The sequence below is a fragment of the Nuphar pumila genome, chromosome 7 (assembly GCF_984573655.1).
Source record: "Nuphar pumila chromosome 7, dmNupPumi1.hap1.1, whole genome shotgun sequence".
NCBI classification, from domain to species: Eukaryota; Viridiplantae; Streptophyta; class Magnoliopsida; order Nymphaeales; family Nymphaeaceae; genus Nuphar; species Nuphar pumila.
The window spans coordinates 115,747,688-115,767,067 of record NC_143255.1 but is presented as its reverse complement, the minus strand read 5'-3'; the positions used below and the strand labels follow the sequence as shown (position 1 = coordinate 115,767,067).

Here is a 19,380-nt window from a genome sequence, read left to right as displayed (position 1 = left end):
CTCTTGTATTTGATGCTTCTCTTAAACATTTTGTGGCTAATAAAGACTATATTTTTTATATTGTGTTCTTTTTTACTCTTGAAGTCTTGTATTTGCACTGTGTTTGTGAAGTGCCTTAGTGCTCTTGTATTGTCCTTTATTGGACTTGTGTTGGTGCTTGTGCACTTTGTATTTGCTTTTCACATACTTCATTACAAGTCCACACTTTTGCTGCCTCCAGGTAGAAGGCAGTTGTCACACATAGCAGCTTGAAAGCTTATGTTCACTTTTAGCCATAGGAAGCACACAGTATTGCCTTTGCAAAGCTTACACTTATTCAAGAGCCATGCACATCGCACTAATTATGTTTAGGTCATAAATTCACAACTTCTGCGAGCATTGGTATATTTTTTCCACTTCATCCCCTTTTTCCTTTGTACACAAAACTGGGAGATTTTTCCCATGGAATTTGAACCAAAGACCCTTCAGCTAAGACAATGCAACTCTACCAAATCCAGCTGCCACATTTAGCAAGGTTCCTGTGATGACCTATCCTCAAATAATTAGAGACTGTTGCCATCATATGAATGACTGAACCCACCATCTGAAGTCTAAAAGAAAGTATATTTGAGACGACACTTAATCCCTTATCTACGACCATATCAAAATTTCCAGACATTAAAATGAAGGTTCTGTTTCACTTGTTTTCTTAGTGAAAGTGCTCGGTCAGAAAGAATCATGCTCTCAACTTAAATTTCTTGTCCAGTTGACAGCTTGATTTACATGCTGATCTGAGAATTTACTGCCCGTACTATTAGTTGTTTTTAATTTCTAAAAGCTTCCCTAATTTTTCCTTTTCTGGAGTTTCAATATTTTTCATGGCTTATGCCCTAGAGGAGCCAAACCTCTCTTACAGCTTCCCACCTTCTATTATTTGAACAAATGTGCACTTTATGATACATGTTGATAGGTTTATAAGCATGATAGAACTAATACAAGATGTGCAAGCATATTTAGATCATAGATTCATATATGCAAGTGTCATGCAGTGCATACATTTATGCTGGTTAGGGGGTGGAGGGAGGTCAGAGGATAGCGTTAGGGGGATTGACTAAGCTGAGTAACATAAAGACTCAGTTAACTCAAGCCATGACCTGGCTAACTTGAGCAATAACCAAGTTGACCCACTTCATATCCAATTGAAGCTGTCCCAAAAGACACAGAAAAAGCCTAAAGCTTCTGATGTTATAGCCACATAAAAAGGAAAAAGCCTCAGTCAAAGACTAATTTTCAAAACTACATAAATACCTTATATGCTCGTTGTGATGACGTTCTCTCCAACCGCTGAACAAAATGACAATACTTTCCTGTGTTCTCCAAAGGACAAGGTCCATCATGAGGGCACTACAAAGCAGAAAACAAAAATTTATCGATGGTTCAGCAAAACAAAATATTATACTCATTGTGATAGGAAACCTGAAAAATAAATCACAAATACTCACAGGTGCAACTACAAAAGCATCACTTTTGGAAGGCACCTTACTGTTAGTAGCCTCCACCAGTTCTTCAGAAGCTTCATTGGAGATGTGGTTGGACTTTTTGGATCTCTTGTAAAAAAAAGAAAAACACAAAGGTTAATAAAAAATTTAATTAATTAGACTTACGAAAATATTGAAGGAAATATTTTTATCTAGTAGTCTGTATCTCTACATGGAGCAGGCAATAGAGTAGTCACAGGCATTGTAATAGCAGATGAACGACGCATATCCAAATTATAAGATAAAAGGACTATATGTTCAAAACTAATATGCCATTTGTAAGAAGCTTTCAGAAGATGAAGTGTTGTACCCTTTTTGCCATCCATAGGATGTGAGACCGCATTTGAGATATGATGCTAAACCCTAGGGGGGTGCCAGGCTCAATCAAAACCTGCCAATCCGAGTATATAATTGTATAATGACAAAGCTGAATAAAATGAATTAACGGGAAAACTACACGAAATGCAACAGAGGGAAGATACACAAAATGATAACAATAATGCTTATGAAGGTACAAGAAAATATATATTATTGTAACTATTGTCATTTCTGGGAATAACTAATGCACTTTTTTATATGGAAATAAGTAATGTTTACATTATGCTAACTACTATAGAAATTGGGATTTTGAAATATGAGCAAGGCGCATTTCGATATCAAAGCAAAACAAATCTACAGTCTTTTGCTCAATGACGGACACTACGAAAACAACTTGTACTCAGATGAACTCAATAAATCCACCAATATGGCAAATTCCAATCAGATGAACTTCATGAGTCCATTAATATGGCTAAATGCAATATCGTTACCATTTTACAGTTTCAAGCAATTAACATACTTTTTGCTTTCTTTGCATGTAAGTCCACCAATTGTTTTCGTGCATAATTTTAGGAACTTTTTTTGGCTTCCTAAAAATATATTTTATGATCGTAAATGCCACAAAAAGAGTTGCTTGTGAAGCAACAAAAGATTACCAAAGGATAATCTTAAGATGCTCAAAATTCTGAGAAAATGAAGCATAATCAAAATGACAGGCTACCATAATCAAGCATAAGCAAGCATTTTGACATTGTTAAAAAATCAAGGACATAATATACTTTATTGTAAGGCTAGAAGGCAGACCAAGACATCTTGTGTAAGATCCCAAAGCTGGCGAACTGTTGTAATCCGATCTTTCAATGATGGAATCTCTCCAAGAACATATGACTGCATTGATTTAGCACAAAAATATTAAATGGCATGAGGAACAGTATAGCATATAAAACAATGTAAGGAAAACATAATTGGAGCAGATGATTCAGTCCCTATTGTAAGGAAGTCATATGTGTTGAGATTTATGTATCATATGTATATTACCATTCTTGTATGCTGCCCCTTTATGTATTTATATGTACATAGCATTCTTTTTAGGGATATTTTTGTACTTTCTAGGGTCATGCAGAGTTAACGGTTTTGGCCTGCAGTGGGGTAGAGGGGATGTCCCCTTATATGGCTGTATTCTCCTCATTTCAAGGTTAATGAAGTTTCTCTTCTCATCTTTTTTTTTTGCTCTCTCTCATGGTTGAAACTCCATTACTTTGATATGGTAATCAGAGCCATATTCAACCTTAGATAGAGGTATTTGATGATCATCTAGAAGGAAATATGAAAAATTGTATATTGGTGTGTTGGGTGTGTGACTCGTTTCGCATGCCCAAGAAGGGCGTTTGTACATTTGATGCAGCTTGGTTTGATTGAGTCGAGGCTTTGGTAGCTCTTGATTTTAGATGATTTCTAAATCAAGAATCATTCCAATCGGAGGTATACTTGATTTTATATGGATTGTTTTCTGGTTTTTTGAATAGTGACATGAATGGTGTCCAGATTTGATGTTTTGATGGATTTTGATCAGATAGATTGTTGTTTAAGTGCCCTAAATGCATCGATTCAGGTTGTTTTTGAGTTAGGAAGTGATTGAAATCATCTTGGGTGTGTTGTGCATTTTTCTAGGTTCTTATTGCATTTGAGGAGGGTTCTTGCTGGCAGTAACTTGGTTACAGCTGTAGATCTCTAGTGCTTTGGTCTTTGGTGTATATGCTCTAGTTTGATTGTGCACTTGGTTGTTGCTGCTGGGTCATGAATCTTGCCATTTGTTTTCAGTTGTGTGATGTTTCTTTCATACCTGTAGTGATCTGGGAGTGATTGTCTTGGTATACTCCTTGGGATTTTACTGTGGTTGTGGGATTTGCATTGACTTGTGTAGTTGAGGCTTTGTCTTCTAGTATATAGCATATTGGAGTTGGTTTTATTGTATTGCATATTGTCTCTTGTGCAGGCATTGAATTTGTAGTTTGGGGGTTTGGAGAGTCTGAAGGAGACTGTTCAAGTCATTCTCATGAAATTCGACAAGACTAATTTTGCATTTTAGGGCTGATATTGTGCATACCATTGTGTTTGGGGTGTATCATGTATAGACACAAAACTAGTGGTGTTGATATAGATTAGTGGCTTGGATAGTGTGGTGATTGGTTGTTACATTATTTTTGGCTATTTTGTTGTCGTTATTGTTTGTTTTGTGCAAGAAATTTATTGTGTAATTGGGGGTTGTGGCTGTGATGGAGAAGGGAGAATTGATTTGGCTTGATCCAGCGAAGTTTGATGGAATCCGTGCATCTGTTTGTCAAAATGGTAGATTCACTGATGAGAGGGTTACAATGTCAGGAGCATCCAGAGGTGATGTGAGTGGCAATGAGATGTCACTATTGCAAAGAAATGGGGCACATGAAATGATCTTGCCTTGCATTAAAAAAAAAGAATGGAGTTTCTACGATTCAGTCCATTGGAGAGAGTCTGTGGGAGGTTTTGTTGTTAGTTACATGTTTTGAAGCTGATGCAGCAGATGCAACAGCAGATCTTCTAGTTGCAGCTCTTGACTTAATCACTCAATGTTGCCCCCTTCTATTGCTCTCTTATGTTCCCACTTTCTCTCCTGACATTGCCTATGCAGGTATTTTTAGTAGTCCTCTTGGGTGGCTGATAGATTTAGGAGCATCATGTCACATGACTGCTCAGTGGTACCTTTCGCACTACAAATGGCTCCTCCATGGTTGTATCCAAAGTTGGGTCCATTACTCTCAATTCTTGTTCCAAAAGTAAATTGAATATTTTACAAGTTTATCATGTCCCTTCTCTTGCAATGAAGCCAAATTACCAAGATTAATTGTATGATTACCTTCTCTCCTGATGATTATGATGTATAGTATCAACTGTCAGGAAGAAAAATTGGGGTTGGCCATAGGAGGGAAAACTTGCATAACCTGGACGGGCTGAATATGAGTTAACAAAGAAAACATTGAGTTAGACTAGGAGCTGCAGTTGTGGATGAGTCAAAGTTAGTTGTATTAAGGCATGTACAGGAGTGTGAGAGTTATAGCCTGGAGAAGGGCTATGCCTTGCCATTTGAGACTAGAGATACGAAACTTAAGTGCCCTTTCGATCTTGTTCATTCGGATGTGTGGAGTCTCTTATCGGTCCTGTCCAAGGAGGGTTCTTCATAGTTTGTCACCTTTATTGATGACTACACAAGATTGTAAAAGTATCTTCAACAAGATACTATGATCAAGACCTTAATATTCTTGATGATAAGCCCATGCACAATAAGAACTCTTTAAATCACTTGTGCACAAAAGCACAACCCACTAAATCTCACAAATGCACACATGCATAAAAATATAAGAAATTTGTATTGGAGAAATTGGAGACCATAAGCTCCAAAGAATGAATTTACAAAGGGGAGAAGACCCCTATATATAACACAAAAAAGGGGACCTTGGAGAGGCCCCAATGTGATTGTTGGAGACCCTCCAACGGTCACAAATGTGACCGTTGGAGGGGCCCAACGATCATATTGGGTCCCTCCCAAAGCAAATAAAAAAAGAATAAAAAGAAAAGTAAAAAAGAAAAAGGAAAAAAGTAAAAAAAAAAAAAGAAAATTACATGCACATTCCAAAGGGAATATGCGCAAAAATATAAAGGACTAAAATACCCCTACGGCAGATATATATATATATGGGCATTACAATGATAATGGATTACAATTTAACAACCCCCCCCCCCTCAAACTTAGGGCATGATGACCGAAAGTTTGCCAAGAAGAAAGTTGAATCGCGAAGAACACAAAGCTTTGGTGAAGAAATCTGCCAACTGATATTCTGAAGTTACATATGGAAGATCTATGACTCCTTTGAGATATGCTTCTCGAACATAGTGACAGGCCATCTCAATGTGTTTAATCCGCTCATGAAATGTATGATTTTTGGCAATATAAATTGCATTCTTGTTATCACAACATAGCTTGGTGGGCCCTTCAACATTGATCCCCATATCTTCTAATAACTGATGAATCCATACAATTTTCATGGTAGTAGTTGTCATGACTCGATATTCAGCTTCATTACAGGATAAATACACAAAAACCAGTGGTGGAGTGACGGTTATTTGGGTCACTTCCCCAGTCAGAGTCAATATAAGCAATTAATTTCAATTCAGAAGAAGAGGATAAGAATACTCCCTTGTTTAGTGTACCCTTTATGTATTTCACAATCCGCAAGATAGCACTCATATGAACTGATGTTGGTGCATGTTAGAACTGACTTGCAGTATGAACTGCATGAGAAATATTTGGTATAGTAAAACTCAGATATATCAATGATCCCACAAGATGCATGTAGGGGGTGGGATCGGAGAGAGGAATGCCATCATCAATCTTCATTTTAGCTCCTACTATAGCAGAAGTTTCACAAACTTTATCATCCGTAATACCTGACCTGTCAATAACCTCAGATGCAAGCTTAGTTTGAGACAAAAAATACCTTGTACGAGAGTATGTCACTTCAATACCCAAAAAATAAGTTAGAAATTTCAAATCAGACATTTCAAATCTATCCTTTAAAATTGATTTTATGCTTTTAACCCCTTTAGTATCACTTCTGGTCAATCTCTTCATTGGTTTTTCTAACGAACAAAGCAGTGTCAGTGAAACAGGATGAAAAATCATTTTCTAACACTATAGAGTTAAACCTATCATACCAAGCCTTAAGCTTGTTTTAAACCATAAAGTGATTTTTGAAGGCGAAACACTTTCTCTTTGGGAGTCTCCATTCCTGGTGGAGCATCCATATATACCTCTTCATTTAAATCGCCATTTAGAAAGGCATTTTTAGCATTCATTCGATAGATGTCCATTTGTTAATTGAGGCAACGGTGATGAGGCATCGGATAGTGACCATTCGGGTCACAGGGGCAAAGGTTTCTTCATAGTCAATCACGTATTCTTGACTATATTCCTTTGCAACTAACCGAGCTTTATATCTCTCAAGAGATCTATCGCTCTTAGTTTTTACCTTAAATACTCATCTGTACCATATTGTTTTCTTACCCTTAAAAATAACTTGAAATTCTCAAGTTTTTGCCCTGTTGAGAGTTGAAAGCTCACGTTCCATTGCTTTCAGTCACTCATCATTCTTTTTAGCTTCTTCAAAGTTCTTGGGTTCTACATAGGAATTAATGGCGCTAAGGCAGGCTCTATGTTTAGGAGTAAAGGAATCATATGATATGAACCTAGAAGGCATCTTTCTATTTCTCTCAGTTCTTCATAGATTTTCATCATTTGTTGAATTGGAACCACTAGGTTCACCATATTTTTCAATGGCACTCATAAAAATGTTTTTGTCTCTATGAATGTTATAGGGCCTTTCGATGCTCCTTCATCACTATATTGGGAGATAGGAGGATGGAAAGGAATATCTTCTTCGTCTTCTTTATCATTGGCCTTATTAGGAGTGAGTTCATCATCACTATCATCATCATGAGCTAATAATTCAAATAAAAAAGAGTAATCCATGTTTTCTTTAAAAGGTTCACTTCTTTCTAGACCATTAGCATTTTCCAAAAAACTCACATTTCTGGAAACATATAATTTATCATTCTTAATATCATAACAATGAAACCCTTTTTGGGTTTCAAAATATCCAAGAAAGGCGCAGGCAATAGCTTTCGGTGAAAGTCTGTCGTTCTTGTTAGTAAGAACAAAGCATTTGCAACCGAAAATTCTCAACCGACTATAGTCGTGTTCTTTGGTATACAATATTTCAAAAGACAAGATATTGTTCAAGTTTTTCGAAGGTAGCCGATTTATTAGATAGAAGAACGCTAAAGCAGCTTCATCCCAAAAACCTTTTGAAATATTTTGAGAAATAAGTAGAGTTCGAGTTGTCTCTATTATGTGTCTATGCTTTCTTTCGGCTAATTCATTTTGTTGAGAGGTTTTCGGACAAGATCTTTGGTGAAGAATACCATGACTTTCAAGATAATTTTTTAATTCACTTGAAAAATATTCTCCACAAGAGTCTGTTCTGAAAATTTTTAGATCCCCATTGAATTGATTTTTAATCGTCATATGATAGGTTTTAAAAGTCAAAAAACTTCATATTTGTGTTTAAGAAAATAAATCCAACAATATCTCGTGTAGTCGTCAACAAAAATGACATAATATGCAAAACCTCCTTTTGACAAGACAGGTGTCGGTCCCCATACAACCGAATGGACAATTTTAAAAGGTCTTGTTGTAAACATAGATCTTTGACAAAAAGGTGTTTTTTCATTTTCCCAAGTATACAATCGTTACAATTGAAATCATTTTTACATAGACTTTAAACAAAAGGTAAATGGAAAATTTTTACAATATTCGGATGCCCAAGTCTCTTGTGCCACACATTAATATCTTTTTGTTGGACAACATTACAAAATGTGTTCTTTGGAATTTGAAGAGAATCGACGTAGTAAAGATCGCCCTTCCTAGAGCCTTCCACAGTCAACCTCTCGAACCGGCGATCCTATATCCAACATTTGTTAGATGAAAATTTTATATCACGCCCATGATCCAAGACTTGAGAAACCAAAAAGTAAATTTAAGTTTAATTTAGGTATAAATCTAATTTTTGGAATAAAAAAACCTTGTTTTCAAAATTTTCAATTTCTTTTACTTCAAGAGATGTTCCATCCGCGGTTGAAACAAAGGATGGGGAGCGATTATTTGAGTAATCGGAAAAGGAACTCATACTTGGGGTCGTGTAAAATGAAGCACCCGAATCTAGAAGCCACGATGTCTTACCAGGAGGAGAAGAGGTTGACATGGCGGCTCCAGAAATAGCCCATTTGAGAAGAGGTTAAAGAGCATCCACAATTTGTTGCAATGAGAGAGCTTCATTTGAAGATGATGAGCACTCTTCCTTTTGAGGTTGGGATGTGGTAGCCATGGCTAGCAACTTCTTCCATTTTGGACATATTGGCTTGATATGCCCCGGTTCCTTACAAAAGTGGCACAAGAGCTTGCTATAATCTCTCTTTCCTCCTTGACCACTTGAACTTTGATTTTGATTCTTGAAACGAGGAGGCTTATAGGTCCTTAGATTGCTCCCCGATCTTGAAACCAAGTTTTTAAAACTCGTGACTCGGAACTCGACTCGTTCTTTATGGACTCGTGACTCGGCGGGTCAACTCGGTGACTCGGACCGGGTTTTGTTAACTTTTGATTTTAAAAGAAAAACAATATATAAATTATCATTTAAACATATAAAAGTTTGTAGAATGACTTAATTACTAGTGTAATTGATTAATAAGTAAAATAACATCAAGTAAAACTATATCTAACTTATAATTACTCATCTAATAGCAAGAAATCGAACAACCAAGCAAAACAATAATTCAATATTTCAATAGAAATAAGCCCTAAAGTAAAGTTAAGTTACAAAGTTCATAAATATAAAGTTAATGATCATAACACAATGACAAAATCAAATTTCATTCATCCAAAATTCATCCACTTTTACAAAATATGATATCTCAATTCTCAAGTCAAGAGTCAATGACTCAAATCTCAAATAGAGGCGAAGTGCTATTATTTGGAACTTCATTTGAATCAATTCTTGAGTTTGAAGTAGAAATTAATGGCTGAATTGGAGTACTAGTGGTTGCATTTTCCCTTGCATCTTCATCTTCAACTCCATCACCACCTTCGTCATCAATAAGATTAGCTTCTTCAATGTTTTCAACTTCCATCTCCAAGTCTCTTAAGAAATCCTTCATTCAATAAAATATGACACATTTGAGTTAACATGCAATAGAAAAAGACAAAAAACTAAATTAAAACAATTTTAATCAAGTTAAAATATCAAACAAACTTTTACGATTTTACTTCATCTCCATCTAAAACTCCTTCTTGCATGACCCATTCATCCATTGGTGTTTGCAAATATATATTGTCCAAAGAAATTGGGTCAAGACGTGTTCTCTTTAATTGCTTTTCTCTCAGACGTAAATTATAATGGACAAACACTAAGTCATTCAGTTTCTTTTGAGCTAATCTATTTCTTCTCTTAGTGTGAATTTGATCAAAGGTACTCCAATTTCGTTCACATCCAGATGAAGAACATGTTTGACTAAGTATACGAATAGCAATTTTTTGAATATCGAGGGCACATATTCCATGCATTTTCCACCACATTGCTGCATAAAGCCAAAATACACAAAAATGAAAAGTTGATTAAAGAAATATTCTTTTGCACAACACAACAATAATGTTAAAGATAAATCACCTGGCTTATGCTCATCTCTAGTCATAACAGCTATAGAAGTACCAAAATCTGCACTTGCGTCTTCAAATAACTCAAGTTGCTTGCATGCTCTTACTCTAGCTGAAATATTTGGCTCCAACTTCTCAATACATTGAATTAAACCACGCCTTACTTCAGGATGCTTTGTGAATTACATGAAATAGTGCAAATAGTCAAATACATTAAATTGGTAATTGATAAAAGAAAGTTCATATTCAAAATTTAAAACAATTAATAAAAAGATATAAACAAATACATACCTTAGAAAATTGTGGACTATAGTGGTATTTGGGATTGAGATAGTATGCTGCTGCATGAAGAGGATGATGAAGTTGATTTTCCCAACGATTGTCAATTATTTTTCAATAAGGTTTATACTTTTTCTCGTCATTGTCATGAATTTCTTTTATAGCCTCTTTGGCTCTATCCATAGCTTCATAAAGATAACTCATTGTAGGATTTTCTTCACCACCGACCATTCTCAAAACTTTGACCAGAGGTTCTATAGTTTTAACAGTTGATTCTACGACTCTCCAAAAATTACTATTCAATATAATATCCTCCATCTCTTTTCCCTCAGCAAATGATGAATATTTTGAATTGTTCCATTCATCTGATGCCATCATTTTTCTAAGACCACTTCGATGTTCTAGCAAAGATTGAAACATGATAAAATTAGTGGCAAATCTTGTAGTAACCGGTCTTAGAATTTCTTTCTTATTAGAAAATTGAGTCCTCATTAGGTTCAAAACAAAAGTATGATTGTAGATGAACTTCGTGATCCTTTTTTCTTTTTCCACACATCCAGCTATGCTTTTTATCTTAGAAAAATCTTCAAGCATGAGATCTATGCAATGAGCTGCACAAGGAGTCCAAAATATGGTTTTCCTCCTATCCTCCAACATCTTTCCAGCTGCTTGATAGTTGGCTGCATTATCTGTGATTATCTGTCATTTTTAAATTTCAAAACATTATTAACATACTAGACAAATTATAAATATCAATGTTTAATAGAAAATTACAAAAGAACAGAATAATATACCTGAACAACATTCTCTGCACCTACTGTTTCCACCACTTCATCAAATAATTTTAATAAATTTTCTCGATTCTTCACGATACTTGTTGCATCAACTGATTTCAAGAAGTAAATGCCCCTTGGACAGTGAACCAAAAAATTTATCAATGTCCTTTGTGTTGCATCTTTCCAACCATCAGCCATAATAGAACAACCCATTTCAGCCCAAGACTCCTTGTATTCTTTGAAATAATCATCATTTTTTTTAATTTCTTCTTGTAACAATCTTCCAGAAATCTCAGATGAAGAAGGCGGCTTCAATCCCATTCCTACTGAGGAACAAACTTCAATCATCTTCGTAAAGTAAGGAGAATTGGCTGCGTTGAAAGGAATGGCTGAATGATAAAAAAATCTCGCAATAGCTGAACATAACCTTGTGAAATTGTCTACGAAGAGACAATACATAAACAAGCATAAAAACCTTATAAAAGAAGTGCACGAAAGCACTCTCACAACACTTGAACAAAATACGCAAAAAGCGTATAAATAATAAACATGCAATAATGCATGTATTTCAATATATAAAAGCAAATGCTTGAGACTCTCAAGCTTATTCTACAACAAGGGGGAACACCCCTATTTATACAAGAAAGAAGAGGGCAAGAGGGGGCTCCCCAAAGGAGTCATTGGGGAGCTCCCAACGGTCACAATTGTGACCGTTGGGGGCTCCCCAACGACTCTATTGGGGAGACCCCCAATGCCCCTTTTTGAATGTGCAAAAAGGCAAAAATAAAAGAAAAAAAGAATTACAAAAAATAAAAAGAAAAAGGAAAAAAAGTACAGCATATTCCAAATGGGATATGCGCAAAAATGTGAAAAGACAAAAATACCCTTATCGGGTAAAAAGAGAAAAATGTATAAATATATATACTTATATATAGAGATACGTATACATATAATATATGTATACGTATCTCTATGTATATAAGTATATATATTTATACTTACAATAATGCTTTTGAGTATACATTTTAACAAACCTATCTCTAGCTTTTTTATCCAAAGCTGCTTTTATTCCAAGTTGTTTCATTGATGGATACCCTGCCTTCACTTTAACAAAAGCATCAAGATTATGCTTTGGGGCATCGTTCATCAATTTTTTTCCCTTTATATATCTTTTCTCAGAAGACTCATCACTTTCATCTGACAAGTTCATATCATTATCATTTACTTCAACAAAGGAACCAATCTCATTTACAATATTTCTCTTATATAATTTGTGTTCCTTAAATGACTCCAAATTCTTACGAATTTTTTTTCTTACAGATTCTTCGACTTTGTCACATGGTTCCACCTCTCCTTTAATACCAGCAAGATGATACTTAAGTCTATTAATGCCACCACTCATTTGTTTTGTACACCAAGTACATTGTACCCTCTTCTTTTTCTTATCAAGTGGTAAACCAAAATCCCACACAGGGTCCTTTCCTTTAGTGAATGCTATTGGAGTCCTTGAAGATCCTTCTTCTGACATTTCTTTGATGATTGATAAATCTATAACGCACGGTTAGTAGATTATGCACAAACCCACCAAGGAAAGTTAAAAACTTAAAAACATAGTGTCATACAAGTATAAAACTAAAACTATACATGGTACACTACATAATGCACACAAAATGAACACTGTATATGCTCATCAGCATAAGCAAGTTATCATTTTTTTTTACTATTAAGTTATCAACAACAAAAAAAACCATTAGTGCATGCTTCGTTGCCAAAAAAAATAAATAATGGATCCATGCTAATTTTTTTTGTCAAATTTGTTTGTTTAAAATAGCGAAAGAAATGATGGCATATTATTTCACAACTTCAGCAGCCTACATCTTCAACGGTGAGAATAAAGCAAACCCAATCTTGGCTGCATCTATCAAGGATAAGAACAAGAAATATGCAATGCTATTGATTTATTTACAAACTACCAAATAGCCACATTGAATTTCTCCAGAATATGATGGTGAAAAAAATAAACAAAAGCCTTCAAAGAAAAGTGTCCATAGAAAAAGAAGAGGTCTACAACATTGACATACACACAAGCAGAAAAAATAGAACTGCATCTCTTATACAAACATAGATAATAGAAATGTTCACAACGATATTTATATATTTGACAGGCTGCTATTCAAAATGGAAAAAAGTACCCCTAGTAACCATGTGGAAGTTCTCAAAGCAAAAATCCAGTGAACTTGTCATATATTTATTAAAGGCTGAGGAATTTGACTTGCAGTATTTGTGTGTCTGTGCCTAGTTTTCAATGTGTATTTAAGTGTGCAGGGATAACAATTCAGCTCCTGAAGTCATCAGAATTTGGTGTGGAGAAAGCAAGAACGTGCTGTAAAAATGAGCACCATTAGGTCCAGTGTCAAAATTTAACAGTTTGATTGGATGGAAACTTGGTGCTGCCTGTGAGGCGTACGCCTCGCCTGTGAGCCAAACTGGCGATCCAGGGGAGATTAGTGCTATTTAACAAAGGAGCCAATTGTTCTAGTGGAAATGGATTTTCTCATTCATAAGGTTTCAAATCTTTTATGAAGATTTGAAGGCAAATAGAGAGATGTAGGATAAGTGGAATCCACGTACAATAACGTTTGACCTTTTCTTTCTCCATTAATTTTAAAATAACGCTTGCAAATATGCCACAAAAAATAGCTAGAATAAAATGGCAGCTGCAAACTATTTTTTAAACAACTGGAGGCTAAACCTTGACCTTGCCAATTGGACTCCATTAATAACGGCCATGAAACTAAGGGAACTCTTGAGGGGGCAAACAAAGCCATGAAAAAGTCACATCTTTCCTCCTAAATGCAAAGACTTCACATCGTATGTAGCTTGGCTCCACAACCATCCATCTTAGCATTTCAAGAACTGAGGCGTACGCCTTGCCTGTGAGGCGTACGCTTCAAGTACTGAGGTGTATGCCTCACCTGTGAGGCGTACGATTCAAATACTGAGGTGAGGCGTACGCTTTAAATACTAAGGCGTACGCCTCGCAGGCGATGTCGCTGCAGCCGAAGGACCACCTTGAATCGAACGTTTAAAAACTCGCCGGAAAATCTTGCCGGAAATTATCGCAGCGGCAGAAAAAAACACAAAAGGGGAAAATTTGAAAAACATACCTGGTGGCGTCAAAAAATGTCGCCGATGGACTATTTTTGCTGGAGAAGACACGTCGGAGCGCCGTCGATGTGCCTTCGTCGGCGACTTGGCGTCACTGTTCACGCCGGAGTTAATGTTCGCGATGCAAATACAAAACGAAGAAAAATCCCACTGTTCACGCCGGCGTCACTGCTCGCGTCGGCGTCACTGCTCACGCCGGAAACTCCTTTCCGGCGTCGCTTTTCTCGCCGGATGGCTGGAGCTGCAGCCGCACCTTCTCGGCTTTTCCCCTCTTCAGTCGAGGGTTAAACGCAATAAACAGTGAAAACCCTTTAGGTTTTCACATTTCGTTAACCATTTAAAGGGTAAAATAATTAATATTGTGAAACTGCCATTAAAACAAACCCTCCGAGTTGTCCGTTTTTTTTGACCCATGACTCGTCCCAAGTCGCGCGAGTCCTCCAACGAGTTTTGTAAAAAGGAAAACGACAGAACTCGCCCGAGTTCTACGTGACTCGTGACTCGGCCGAGTCAGGCCGAATCTAGCCGAGTCATGCCCGAGTCTTGGTCACCCGAGTATGCCTTACCGGGTTGACCCGCTGGAGGGCCGAGCCGAGCCGAGCCGAGTCAGCCGAGTCAACGAGTTGACTCGGCGAGTTTTTAAACGTTGCTTGAAACGACACTAACACCTTTATTTTCTTCATTATTGGAAGGTGTTGCTAGAACACTTGGGTTATTCTTACTTATACCCATGAGTGTCTCTTCCCCACTTAGTTTAGTAATTACATCTTCAAGAGAGGGGAAAGTGAAGGTGGATAGGAGAGACGATCGGATTTGTTCAAATTCGGGCCTAAGCCCATTCAAAAAATTGAAAAAATGATCTTCTAATTGCTTGTGCCTAAGCTCAATAGCCTCTCCGCTCCATTTGGGTTCAAGCATGGCAAGCTCATCCCAAATGGAAGACAACTCCACGAAATACTCTCTAATAGTTATTTCGTTTTGTTGAAGGGTCAAGGCCCTTTTTTGAAGATAATATTTGTGGGACAAATCCCTTGAAGTGTACATTTTTCCAAGGTATTCCCACGCTTGAGAAGCTTTCTTGAACTTTATAATGTTGGCATCGATTCTTGTCTCTATGGACTAGAAAATCCATGAGAGGATTTTGAAGTACATCTCCCGTTCTTCATGTTTTTTGCTATAATCTTCAAGAGCCTTGATTCTTTTTTCTCCTTCAAGAATTTTTATTTCTCCTCTCTCCATCAAGGTTATCTTAGGCTCTAGTTCGGAAATCGAGCCTTGAACATAGCCCCAAAGCCCTTTTACTTTAATATGCATCTCCATATTTCCGGCCCAAACGTGATAGTTGGAGTCATTAAGTTTAAAGCCAAAGAGAGAAATGGGAGTCTTTTTCACCCATTGGAGAGGAGAAATGAGAAAAAAAGATGCGTACCTCAAGAGATGTTTAGATCTTTCTTTGTGGAAGAATCTTCTAAATTATTGGATAAACAAAAGGATCCACCCCAATCACCAAATATTTGAGGGCATGTTTTTCGAGGCACCAGAAAATGTGAGAATCTGCACGATGTTTCTTTCTCCAACCTCGCTCTGATACCATGTAAAAGTATCTTCAATAAGATACTATGATCAAGACCTTAATATTCTTGATGATAAACATGTGCGCACATGCATAATAAGAACTCTTTAGAATACTTGTGCACAAAAGCACAACCCACTAAATCTCAGGAATGCAAAAAGGCATAAAAATATAAGAAATTTGTATTGAAGAAATTGGAGAGCATAAGCTCCAAAGAATGAATTTACAAAGGGGAGAAGACCCATATATATAACACAAAAAGGGGACCTTAGAGAGGCCCCAATGTGATAGTTGAAGCCCCTCCAACGGTCACAAATGTGACCGTTGGAAGGGCCCAACGATCATATTGGGTCCCTCCCAAGGCAAATCAAAAAATAAAAAGAAAAGTAAAAAAGAAAAAGGAAAAAAGAAAAAAAGAAAATTACATGCACATTCCAAAGGGAATATGCGCAAAAAATGTAAAGGACTAAAATACCCCTATGGCTGATATATATTTATATATATATTTATATATATATATATATAATTAGATAGATAGATATACATATATATGAAATATATATGTATATGTATCTTTCTTTATATATATAAAATATATATGGGCATTACAATGATAATGGATTACAATTTAACAAAGATATACTTTAGGTATATTTCATGAGAAGTAGAAGTGAACTCTTTGAGATCTTTAAAAAGTTTTGTGCTATGATTGAAACTCGGTTCTCAGCTAAGATTAAGACTCTTTGAACTGACTCTAGTAGTGAATATGTCAATTTCGTGTTTGATAAGTTCTTACCGGAAAAAAGAATAGACCATCAAAATAAAAAACGTGTCCCTATACTCCCGAGCAGAACGGAGTGGCTGAAAGGAAGAATAGACATATTTTGGAGACAACGAGAGCTCTTCCCCTTGGAGGTTGTGTGCCAAAAGCTTATTGGGCTGATGCAGTTCAATTGGTTGTCTATCAGATAAGCCCTCATGCCATCAAGTGTTCTTAAGTGTACAACTCTATTTTAAAAGTTGGAATGGTTCCAAATTATAGCATCATGAAAGTGTTTGGGCATACATGCTTTGTGCTTTTACCTGATAGATATAGACAAATTGGCTCTCAGAGTTGTTAAATGTTGCTTTCTTGGTTTTTCAAATTGTTAAAAGGGTTATGAGTGTTATAATTTGGTTGAATGAAAATGAAAAGTTTGGGTATCTAGAAATGTTGTCTTTCACGATGATACGCCGTATTTTAGTCAGATTAGAGATAAGGTGTGAGATGAATTTAATTTGTCTTTCTTAGTGTCATTTCCTGAAAAAGAATGAATAAATGATTGTGTGGAAGTTCGGGGGAGCAAGTCCATTTGAGAGATAATAAGTTTGGACAAACATATTCTAGAAGACATGAAAATATTGTTGAGATTCCATTATTGGATCAAGTGGAAGCGAAGAAAGTAAAAAATATAGAGGTCAATCATGATTCAATTCCTTCAACTGAACTTGATCACTCAAGCTTGAAGTCACCTACTTCATTCTCGCCTCAGGTACGCCAAAGTTCTAGAATATCTATTCCTGCTCATTTTGTGTCTTACGAGTCACTCTCTCCTAGACATCATGCATTTTTGGCATTGATTCAATCCTATGTTGAGCGTCAGTCCTATTTAGGGCATCTTCGAAAGAAGCGTGGCAACATGCAATGGCTGAAGAGATGAATGTGATGGAGAGGATGTGTGCATGGGAGTTGGTAAATCCTTCACCTAGAAAGAATATTGTTTGGAGCAAGTGAGTCTATAAGATCAAGACAAAGGCAGATGAATCAGTTGAAAGATACAGCGCAAGATTAGTGGCAAAGGCTTACGGTCAACAGTTTAGAATTGATTTTGCATAAACCTTTGCACCAGTGGCTCATATGACAACCATAAGGACCTTACTAGTAGTAGTTGTAGTGAGACAATGGAACTTGTGGCAACTAGATGTGAAGAATGTTGTCTTAAATGATGATCTAGATGAGGAGGTTTATATGGAGTGTTCACAAGGGTACTCAGATCCTGAGGGTAGAGTTTACAAGTTGAAAAGGGCGTTGTATGGACTCAAACAAGCACCACGAGCCTAGTTTGAAAAATTCAATTTTGTTTTCAGATCTCTTGGTTTTGAGCAAAGTTATCATGATCCAATATTGTTTATGTCATCCTCCATTCAAGGGAGGTGCATATTACTCCTATATGTTGACGATATGATTTGCAGAAGGTGGATGATACCAAGAAGAAAGTGGCTAATATTTTTTAAATGAAGGAACAGAGAAAACTGAAGTATTTCTTTGGTTTAGAGATTGCATACTCGAAGAGGGGATTATTCATATCTCAACATAAGTATGCAACTAATTTGGTTGTGAAGGCAAGATTGGCAGATGATTCAAAGAGAGTTAGTTCTCCCATAAAAGCAAACTTAAAGCTAAGGGCTTCAGATGGAGTGGAATATAAACAGTTAGTTGGGAGTTTGATATACTTGACTATATCCAAACCAGATATCACTTAAGCAGTCCATGTGGTTAGTTAGTTTATGACCTCTCCCAGGACAGTCTATCTTATTGCAGTTCTCAGAATCATTAGATATGTGAGGGACACCATGAACTATGGAATGTTCTTTTCATCGTCTTCTTCAACAGAGTTGAGAGCTTACTGTAAGGATCACCTTTCTACTACTAGATTTTGTATTTTTCTTGAAAGCTCTTTAATCTCTTAGAAAAGTAAGAAACAATAGAGAGTTGTCTTATCTACATTTGAAGCAAAATACAGGGCTATGACTCAGGTTACAACTGAGATTGTTTGGATAAGGTGGCTATTGAGAGAGTTAAGTATTCATGTTGATGGTCGAACTTCCTTATATTATGACAATATGAGTGTCATTCATATTGCAAAGAATACGAAATTTCATGAAAGAACTAAGCGCATTGAGATAGATTCACTTTCCAAGGAGATCCTATGAAGATGGAGTTTTCTCACTTGAGCATGTGGTTCCTAAGGATCAATTGCAAATGTGTTCACTAAGAGTCATACTACATTTTAGTTCATTCCTGGATGATTTCATTTGCATCATCTCAAGTTTGAGGGAAAGTATTGAGACTTATGTATCCTATGTATATTACCATTCTTTTGTGCTGCCCCTTTATGTATTTACATGTACATAACATTCCTTTTAAAGGTATTTTTGTACTATTTCAGGTAGTGCAGAGTCAACAGGTTTTGTTCTGTAGTGAGGTAGAGGAGATGTCCCCTTATATGGTTGTATTCTTCTCATTTCAAGGTTAATGAAGTTTCTCTTTTCATCTTTTTCTTTGCCCTCTCTCTCATAGTTGAAAATATATTGCTTTGATAATAAGCAAAGAGAAAGTTAAAAGCAAACAGTTGATTTTTTCATAGAGTAGATGCACCAACAGTTGATTTTTTCATAAAGGAGTAG

General features: G+C 36.3%; 1 protein-coding gene across 2 annotated transcripts in view; it reads right to left on the bottom strand.

Annotated features, from left to right (window-relative positions):
- The window catches only part of LOC149833064 (uncharacterized), a 75,077-nt gene that overhangs the window by 29,994 nt on the left and 25,703 nt on the right, over nt 1-19,380 (bottom strand). For both annotated transcript variants that reach the window (XM_090014878.1, XM_090014879.1), the window contains exons 6-9: nt 2,640-2,723; nt 1,828-1,908; nt 1,482-1,586; nt 1,288-1,383 (exon numbers count right to left, since the gene is read on the bottom strand). In XM_090014878.1, coding sequence (XP_089871004.1) covers nt 1,288-1,383; nt 1,482-1,586; nt 1,828-1,908; nt 2,640-2,723 — 366 coding nt within the window. The remainder of the gene's footprint in view (nt 1-1,287; nt 1,384-1,481; nt 1,587-1,827; nt 1,909-2,639; nt 2,724-19,380) is intronic.